Source organism: Protobothrops mucrosquamatus, unplaced genomic scaffold (genome assembly GCF_001527695.2).
Source record: "Protobothrops mucrosquamatus isolate PMUCROS unplaced genomic scaffold, P.Mucros_1.0 scaffold4, whole genome shotgun sequence".
NCBI lineage: Eukaryota > Metazoa > Chordata > Lepidosauria > Squamata > Viperidae > Protobothrops > Protobothrops mucrosquamatus.
The window spans coordinates 1,054,534-1,063,414 of NW_015386391.1; the positions used below are offsets into that span (position 1 = coordinate 1,054,534).

General features: G+C 48.8%; 1 protein-coding gene across 1 annotated transcript in view; it reads left to right on the forward strand.

The window, feature by feature from the left end:
• The window catches only part of DOCK11 (dedicator of cytokinesis 11), a 40,429-nt gene continuing 31,548 nt past the window's right edge, over window positions 1-8,881 (forward strand). Inside the window, 14 exon segments of the mRNA XM_015832452.2 lie at window positions 1-39; window positions 504-593; window positions 1,392-1,474; window positions 1,827-1,896; window positions 2,673-2,768; window positions 3,166-3,300; window positions 3,766-3,931; window positions 4,496-4,575; window positions 4,929-5,012; window positions 5,505-5,645; window positions 6,275-6,475; window positions 6,812-6,934; window positions 7,616-7,698; window positions 8,705-8,847. Of these exon segments, the coding sequence (XP_015687938.1) occupies window positions 16-39; window positions 504-593; window positions 1,392-1,474; window positions 1,827-1,896; window positions 2,673-2,768; window positions 3,166-3,300; window positions 3,766-3,931; window positions 4,496-4,575; window positions 4,929-5,012; window positions 5,505-5,645; window positions 6,275-6,475; window positions 6,812-6,934; window positions 7,616-7,698; window positions 8,705-8,847 (1,519 nt within the window). The 5' untranslated portion in view covers window positions 1-15.

An 8,881-nucleotide genomic window follows, 5' to 3' on the forward strand; every position in this document is an offset into this window, starting at 1 on the left:
TTCCGGGACCTGCTCATGTTTCCCATGGAAGATGCCTCAGTGAGTTGCTCTCCATCCCTGTGGGGTGTCAGGCGAGTGGTCCCCCCCCCCAGTTCCTTTCTGGGAGGCCCTCTCAGACTGTGATCTGTTCACCTGGCCTCCTACACTAAGGAAATGGGCCAGGAGAAACATAGCTGTTCTGGAACCACGTTTGGTTCCATGTTTGGCCACGGAGATAGCTCAGAAGGATCCACAGATAAACCTCAGGAGGCTCTTGGGGCAGGTATTTTTTTCCAACAGCCTTCCTTCAGAAGGTGTTCCCATGCCCTGGGGTCACCACCAAGGAGGTCCTGTCCAGTCAAAACATAAGACAAGTTCAGAAGCTGGATTTACTCTCCCTCCAAGCCTAGTTAGATGCTTCTGAAAAATCCTGCTCAAGCAGGAAGGGAAGACCCCTCCCTAGCCTTCCTTCCACCTAGAGGGTCTTCAATCATTTTGGAACCAGCGACCAACTTTCCTTCCAGCTCTCGGTTATCAGTCGCCAGAGGAGAACTGTCCATTCCTCAGTGCCAGAAGATGCTTTGAAGAAGGCCCAGAGTCTCTTTGTCCAAGAGGTGAGACCCCCGACTCTCTTCTTGGGGGGGGGACCTAGATTGGACCATTGGTCATTAGAGAAGGCTGATGGGAGTTGTAGTTAGTCTTTCTAGCGGAAGCACCAGCTTTGGCAAGGCAGCTTCAACTCTTCAGTGTTTTCAAAAGAGGAAGCAAGTCACGCATTTCATTTCTTTAAAAACTCCCTCCCTTGCATAACTCTCAGGGCAAAAACAAATCCAAATAAACCACAATTATTCTGCATGGCAGCATTTGCAACATTGTGTGCTGACTTTCATTGTGTACTTTTAAAGGCCTCTTGTCCTTTTTACTGTTTTAAGTGGCTCTGTGATCTGCCCCACATAGGAGACCTTGAATATTTAAATTCCAGAGGAAATCCTGTCCATAAATAGCCATTCCTTGTCCAGAGGGAGGGATCTGGAGCTTTCAATCATTTCTGCAAGTCCCAGGAGAGGACAGGGAGTCACCTGTAAGCCAGACCATCCCCTGGGCAAAGTCCTCCAGCTGAATCCCCCACCTCAGTAGGGCTTTTCTTGCTGTGTGGGACACAAGGCAGCTGCCTCCCCTTCCCCAGAGGTCCAGCCATTGTCTGCCAAGCAGCCACAACTGAACAAACAAGGGGGCAGGGGGGCTTTGAGCGGTGGAGAATGCCAAAACCCCCCCCCATCTTTATGCATCTAATTTCTTAGCTGCTCCTCAGTGAATGTTCAGTCTGCAGTTGCACTCAGGCTGAGTTTTGCGGCGGCGGCTCTAATTCGCACTAGCGGATTTGAACAAGCAAGGTTTAATTTTCTTTTCAGTGCATTAAAGCATATAGCTCAGACTGGTATGTTGTGAACTACAAATATGACGAATATTCTGGTGATTTCCGAATGTTACCATGGTAAGCATTTCTTTCTCCAGGGGTGGGTGTTTCTTGCATGCCCGGGCTTGTACGTCGGACGGGATCTTACAACACTGCGTTTTGCAGGGCCAAACCAGGGTGTTTTCCTCGGCCTCCAAGAATCTTAGTGATTTAATTAAACAATTAAGGGTTTAGTATAATCCGTGGACCACCCAACAACCGAGCTTGGGGGAGGAATCCTTGGGCAGGATTCCTTAAAGTTGTGGTGCCCTGTGGGTGAGTTGGCCCCCCAAATAGTCTTCAAGGACCCTTTTCATTTGTTAATTATTAGTATCGTGGTTTTGTTTTTAATTATGATGTAACTTGAGTAAAACTTGTTGTCTTCACTTAGCAAATCCTTCAGGCCAGAGAAGGTCCCAAGCCACGTCTTTGAAATTGATGAAGACTTTGATAAAGATGAGGTGAGAGGACGCGCTAGAGGTTCCCACCAAGTGCAACAGGAGCTCCCACTGGGTGCCCCAAGGAAATAAAGCACAGCCTCCTTCACGCAATTGCACAAAGTTCACTTAATTTGGGGATCCTCCTGCCTTCTTTCTAGAAGTTTGTAGCATAGAATAAATATTGAGCCTCGTTTAGAAGATGGAGCTCACATGCAGAGACGGTGAAAGAAGGCGAGACGGTTGGTCAAACCTGAAAATAGCACTGCTGTTTTGTCTTTATGGTTTTAGTTTTAACATTCCTGGGAAGAAGACTGGCTCTGGCCTGCCTCTTGCGGGTGTCTGCCCAGCGGCCTTTATAATCTAATTTTCAGCTTGAGCCATGTGCTGGTTGCCAATCCAGCCTTATGCAGGGTAGATGTGAAGGAGCAAAAGGCGCCCACCACACCCACACAATAGAAAATCATCTTGCAGTGTTTGAAAGGGAGGCTGTTTCATTAGAAGGGTTCACACAGAAGAGAGGATCTGAAGCACCTACAGGATCACAAAGGGCAGTTTTCTCATCCTTTGGAGCTTGGGATTCTTGCCTTGTGTGACCAAGGGTTCATCTGTGTGGTCCACAAGCCCTTGGGCAAAGGAGCAGAGCCGGTTTGTAGGGAGGATCAGGATTATCAACACAAATATCCCGTCTTTGCCACACCTGCCCGACTGAAATAGGAGACGTTTGTGGATGGAAACTTTTGTTGAGCTATCACTGGGTCCCCTTTCCTTGCGATGATTTTCTCTCTCCTCCCTTCCAGGACGCCGCCTCGCTGTGCTCCCAAAAGGGTGGTGTGATCAGGCAAGGCTGGTTGTACAAGGCCAACGTCAACAGTACCATCACTGTGACCATGAAAGTAAGAGACTCCTCGGAGCCCTTTGGTTTCATTTTGCAGGGAGCAGAGAAAAACAAACTAGGTTTGTTTGGGTGGAAAAGATGCCTCAGTAATGTCTGCAACAGCTTGCCTGCTTGAGCATGGATGAAGTTAGAGGCCCAGAACACGGATCGTTGATGGTCTGTGGACCACACTGAGAATCATTGCCACAGATGCTGTGTCCCAGCTGTGGCTGCTTTGCTTCTGTGTACCCCCTGCAGAGAAAATGCCACAATTGCTGGTTTTAACCTACTTTTCTTTGCACGAAGTTCATGATTTTGGAATTCTGTCTCAAGTAGAAATGAGCGGAATGGAGCAGAAACCATACCGGAAGATCAACAATCTCTAACAGTGAGCTTTTTTTCTTTTTTCTGAGTAGGTATTCAAGAGAAGGTACTTCTACCTGACACAGCTTCCAGATGGCTCTTACATCCTCAATTCCTACAAAGATGAGAAGATTTCCAAGGAATCCAAAGGATGTATCTTCCTGGATTCTTGCATAGACGTTGTGCAGGTAAGGATTTGCAAAAGGTTTTGCTAGAGAATTTGTAAGCCCAGAGGCAGAGTCATGCTGGAGACGATCTAGTGTGGATCTACTCTTTGTCTGTCTGTTTGTCTGTCTTCTGTCAGTCAATTTATTTCTCACTGGTTATTGGGAAATACTTTCAACCAAAGTTCTAGCAAAGGAAAACAAGAACAAAATACCGGCAATGCTCAGATGGTTTTATGAACCAGAATTGTGTAGATTCTCAACTTCCCCGGCTGTTTCGCTTAGCAGCAGAACTGTTGGGCTCGGCTGCGGCTGGAAGTCAAAGGCCGCCTGTAGACCGCAACGTAACGGCCACGCTTTCTCCTCCCCGCCTCGTCGGTCCCACCCGGCCACCTGCTTTTGTCCCTGCTTGAGGGCTTCAGGGAAAGGTGGGGGTCCAGGGAGATGTCACCCCCAGCCTCAAAAGGTCCCCTGCCTTTCTCCCCCAAGTGCCCCAAGATGCGCCGAAATGCCTTTGAGCTCAAGATGATGGACAAGTACAGCCACTACCTGGCCGCGGAAACGGAGCCGGAGATGGGAGACTGGCTGGCCACTCTGCGGAAGGTCCTGCAGGCCAACACGGAGGGGCCAGAGAAGAAGGAGGAGTTCGTGCCTGGTGAGGACCCGCGATGGAGACAGGTCTTGATGCCATCACACACAGGCACACAAACACACACACACACACATAGTAGAGAGGAAGAAGAGGGTGGATGGATCTCTTGCTGCATCCAAGGCACTGTTGCTGCTTCAGATCTGACACTGTTTGTACACACGTTCTATTTTCAATCCCCACCTCCCAGGCTTGCTTAAGATAAGCTTTTCCCAAGATCCTTCCAGGTTTAGCAGAGTCCCCGTGCCCAAAACTGCCCAGGTCCCCCTCCCTGGCTTAAAGTGGTTTGGTTCAGCATCAGTCCCCTCCCTCCCTCCTCGGCCTCTTCGGGGGTTGTGTTGCTGGGCTGCATCCAACGCAGTTCCCGGAAGAGATGAGGGTGAAGCTGAAGGAAAAGGCCAGGTTGCCCCCTGGCATCTGTGAGCGGCTGGATCGCGACTCTGCTGGTGGGACAGGAAATTCCCGGCCAGCTTCCCGGCCCTTCGTCCCAATTTCCCAGGTCTTCCAGAGGAAGCCATTGTCTCTTCTGGCCAGGTACCTCTGCAACATCTGCTTTTTGTGACTTTGCAGATGATGACTCCAGCAGCCATGGAAAGTTGGAGAACATCTTGGAAAGCTTAGGAAGAAGCCTGCATCCAGAGCTGATGAAGGTAACCTTGGCTTCGGCCTTTTCTGCCAGGAAAGTAGGGAAACATCTGGACTGGGCAAATTCTGGATCAGCCCACCTCACTCTTTGCAAAGCCCTTTGCAAAGAGATCTTGGCCTGCCCATATTTGAGCAATCAGAGCCAGATCTGAGGTCTGTTTTAGGCTCAAACTGCAAGGAGGGAGAATGGTTTCAGCATTCTCGTTAGGTGGTTACCTGATGGGTTTGGCAGTCCTGCCACACAGAGGCCCCCCCTCCCACCCCTCCTTCCCAGCTTCTCTCTACCAACGTGTTCACTATTTTGCTTCCCCCGTTTCCACCGATCCCAGCCTCACACGCAAGGTCTCTTCTCTTTCAGTACGGCCGAGAAACGGAGCAGCTCAGCAAACTCAGCCGCAGTGAAGGCAGGCAGAACCTCTTCTCCTTCGATCCAGAAGTGCAGGTAACCCTTTTGGGGCAGGAGGCTCTTGGCTCAGTGAAAAAGCATGGCTGACGGTAGGTAGGTAGGTAGGTAGGTAGGTAGAAAAAGAAAGAAAGAGAAAAAAAGAAAGAAAGAAAGAAAGAAAAGAGAGAAAGAAAGAAAGAAAGAGAGAGAGAGAGAGAGAGAGAGAGAGAGAGAGAGAGAGAGAGAGAGAGAAAGAAAGAAAGGAAAGAAAGGAAAGGAAGGAAGGAAGGAAGGAAGGAAGGAAAGAAAAGAAAGAGAGAGAGAGAGAAAGAAAGAAAGAAAAAAAGAAAGAAAGAAAGAAAGAAAGAAAGAAAGAAAGAAAGAAAGAAAGAAAGAAAGAAAGAAAGAAAGAAAGAAAGAAGAGGGAAGGAAGGAAGATATCTTTGAAATATGTGCCATTTGCCCCTTGTTTCCAAATAGGAGCATCTTCAACCTGCCTCCCCCTGATCCAGGTGGGAAAAGAATCCCCTTTGCCTTTTTCTCTCCTAGAGGCTGGATTTCTCCGGACTAGAGGTGGACATCCGTCCCTTTGAGGAAAGGGGACAGCCACGCTTCCTGTTGAACTGCCACTCCCTGACCTTCAACCTCCTGGCCCAACTGAAGGACAGCTCCAAGGACCCCCCTTCAAATGTAGGCCCCCCACCCATTGTATGTTTTTATTGCCAGAGCCTTCCCCACATTTTTATTTACTCGCTCCCAAACGGCTTCCTGGTCCTTACAATGTGTCCTAAGAACATCAGCCAAGTCCTGCTGGATCAGGCCCCTGGCTCTCTAGTCCAGCAGATGTTCTCCTGGGGGCCAACCAGCAGCACGTGGAAGCCCACCAGTCCCCTAGAAGATGCCCCCCCAAGGCAGTCCCACTTTGGCACTTCGATTGACTATATGCCAGCAAGTCATTGTTGACTCTTTTAACAACCACATAGATAGATTTTCACCCGGATGATCTGTCCCCAACTTGGTCCTTCCGATTGCACTCATCGCTGTTGCAACTCAGTCCCTCCATCTTGCTGCTAGTCATCCTTTTCTTCTCTTTCCTTCCACCTTTCCCAGCCTAACAGCCTTCTCCACTGAGCTGGGTCTTCACATCATGTATCCAAAGTAGGATAATTTGGTCATTTGTGCCTCAAGTGAGAACCCTGCTTTTTCCAGTGCCCAAGTTTGAAGTAACCCGTTCTTCTTCTTCTTCTTCAAAATCCAGCCTTCCCTTCTGCAGAATGTCAAGTCAATGTCAACCTAAGGATCTTCTTTTGTGCTCCCAGGTAGAACCATTCTTCCTCAGCCTGGCTCTCTTTGATCTGAAAAGCTGTTGCAAGATCTCAGCAGATTTCCACGTGGACTTAAATCCTGGCCCTGTGCGGGAGATGCTGCCTGACTCTTCCGACCAAGAGCCTGGAAACAGCCCCGTCAACAGCCGTTCCCTCCATGGCATGGCGGAGTCCAGCTTGCGCTACATAAAGCAGGTGAGAGCCTCTGTGGATTCCACCAGATCTCAGATTTAACAGGAACGAAGCCTCCAAAGGAAATAGGAGCTAAATTAAACCTAACGTGCAGCAATTTACTATTCAGTTCTCAGTAATCTAGGAGCCTTCCGTCCTTGCTTAGGAGAGAGTTGGTTGAAGTTGGGACTCTCTCTTAAGTAAGGACAGACCCACAGGGCCTAAAATATTTTGCACTTCTCCTTTTTGTGTAGGCTTGAGCTTCTAGCTGGGGCTCTCTCAAATGATGGCCTTCACGTTGTCTTGTCCATCTTTAGGGGCTTTGTAAGTTCTGATGCTCTGCTTCTCTTTTACACAAAGGGGGTCTTCTCTGTGACCAACCCCCACCCAGAAATTTTTCTCGTTGCCCGGGTGGAAAAGGTGCTTCAAGGAAGCATTGCCCACAGCGTGGAGCCGTACATCAAGAATTCAGATCCTGCAAAGGTACAGCTGATCCCATGGGATGGACTCGCCGTGCTTTGGGATGGGAAAGAAGGCAATGAGGTGTCTTAAGGCGGGACCTCCCATCCCACAAAGCTCCTTCAGTTTGTGTTACACCATGAAAGGCAGGAAACATCCTGTTGAGATAACAACGGTGGTTGAGCACATAAGAGGCATTAATGGCTGCCTGGACTATGGTTTACAAATCAGAGAGATTGAACCCAAATCAAATGAGCCATATCTTAGCGCAGTGTGAAGGTATTTTATGAATGTTCCACCTAAATAATGGGACTCCTAGATCAAGTGATTAAGAGATTGAGAGTTGAACATGGACAAGACATGCAGCATCTCTTGGATTGGGGATAGAGATCTGGGGGGGGGGGCAGAATTTATTTACTGAGCTGCATATACCTCCTTTTGCCCACTTGTACTCTTCCTGGGTAGGGAAAGGAGCAAAGCGATGCTGAGCAACAATTGGTGATGTTTCAGATGTTCTCGGTGCTCGCCTAGAACATTTATGGGCCTATCTTGGGGGAACCTCACTTCCCCGGTTCTAGGAACCTGCCTTAGCTGACTTATCGGAGATTGGTGCTCCGCCTGCCTGCCTGCCACCACTCCTGGATGACTTTCATCTTCCAACTTCAACCAGCTGTCCACATCTGATCTGTTTTCTTTCCTTCACAGACAGCGCAGAAGGTCCACAAGCTGGCGAAGGTGTTGTGTAGCCGTCTTGGACGGTACCGGATGCCCTTTGCTTGGGCGGTCAGGTGAGGCTACTTCTGGGTGCTGATGCCAATGTCAACATGTTGCCCTTCACATGAGTGGAAAATGACAGGAGGAGAAAGTTCCTAACAGTGGGGATAATTAACCAGTGGAACAGAAGTTGCCTTCAGAAATCCTGGGCGCTCCATCAGTGGAGGTTTTTAAGAGGAGACTAGACAGTCACTTGTCTGAAATGGTTTAGGTTCTCCTGCTTGAGCAGGGAGCTGGACTAGAAGACCTCCAAGGCCCCTTCCAGTTCTATTCTATTCTAAAGTCGTTTGCCCACAGCTACCAGGTCAAACTGCCATTTGAAGGTGGCATTTGAAGGTTTTCCAAAGGAGAAGACCTTCTATTTTGACCTTGCTCTTCCAGGAGTCTGCTGCTTCTACTCTTCCTCAGAAAGACATTTCCTGGTTGAAATCTCCATCTCTGGAAGTTTGCTGGCCTTTCAGAGTGCTTCCTCTGCTATCCAAACACATCTCCAGATGCCAGATAGCCCTGAACAATGCTGGAGAAATATCTTCTCTGTGACTGGTATTTGATAAACTAACGTTCTTTGGTCAGCACATGTAAAGAAATACCAGCAACTTCCCCAGGAAATGTGTCTCCCTTTTTAGCTTACTTCTCCAGAAGATTGAATGCACGTTGACCTTGACATTGTCTCAGACTTTGATTCATCTTTGATTCATTTTGTCAGGGCAGTTGTATGAAAAATGCCATTCCTTGGCCTGCATGTCCTCCAAACTTGGTTTGATCTCTTGGCTTGAACTGTTAAAATGAAAAAATCTGGCTAAGAAGGGAGGAAGATGGCTTATATGTGAAGAGCATCAAGCCACTTTGTACCAACCAACTCTTTGCATTCTGTTTCCTGGTTGTGTTTCGGCACCTGCTTCCTGGCCTAAATTCCTGGAGCTCCATAAATTCCATGCTTGGGTATTTACCTGAGAGGCTGTGAGGTTTCCATGAGCAGGTGGGAACGTTGCCCAAATGTACACCCTTCTCTCTCTCCAGGTCTGTCTTCAAAGACACCCAAGGCACCTTGGACCTGGATGGGAGGTTCTCTCCCCTCTATAAGCAAGAGAGCAGCAAACTCTCCACGGAGGACCTGCTGAAGTTCTTGGCAGAGTATAAGAAGTAAGGCTGCTGGGACAGGAGTGTCCTTCTGCACAACGGGGGGGGGGGGGGGGG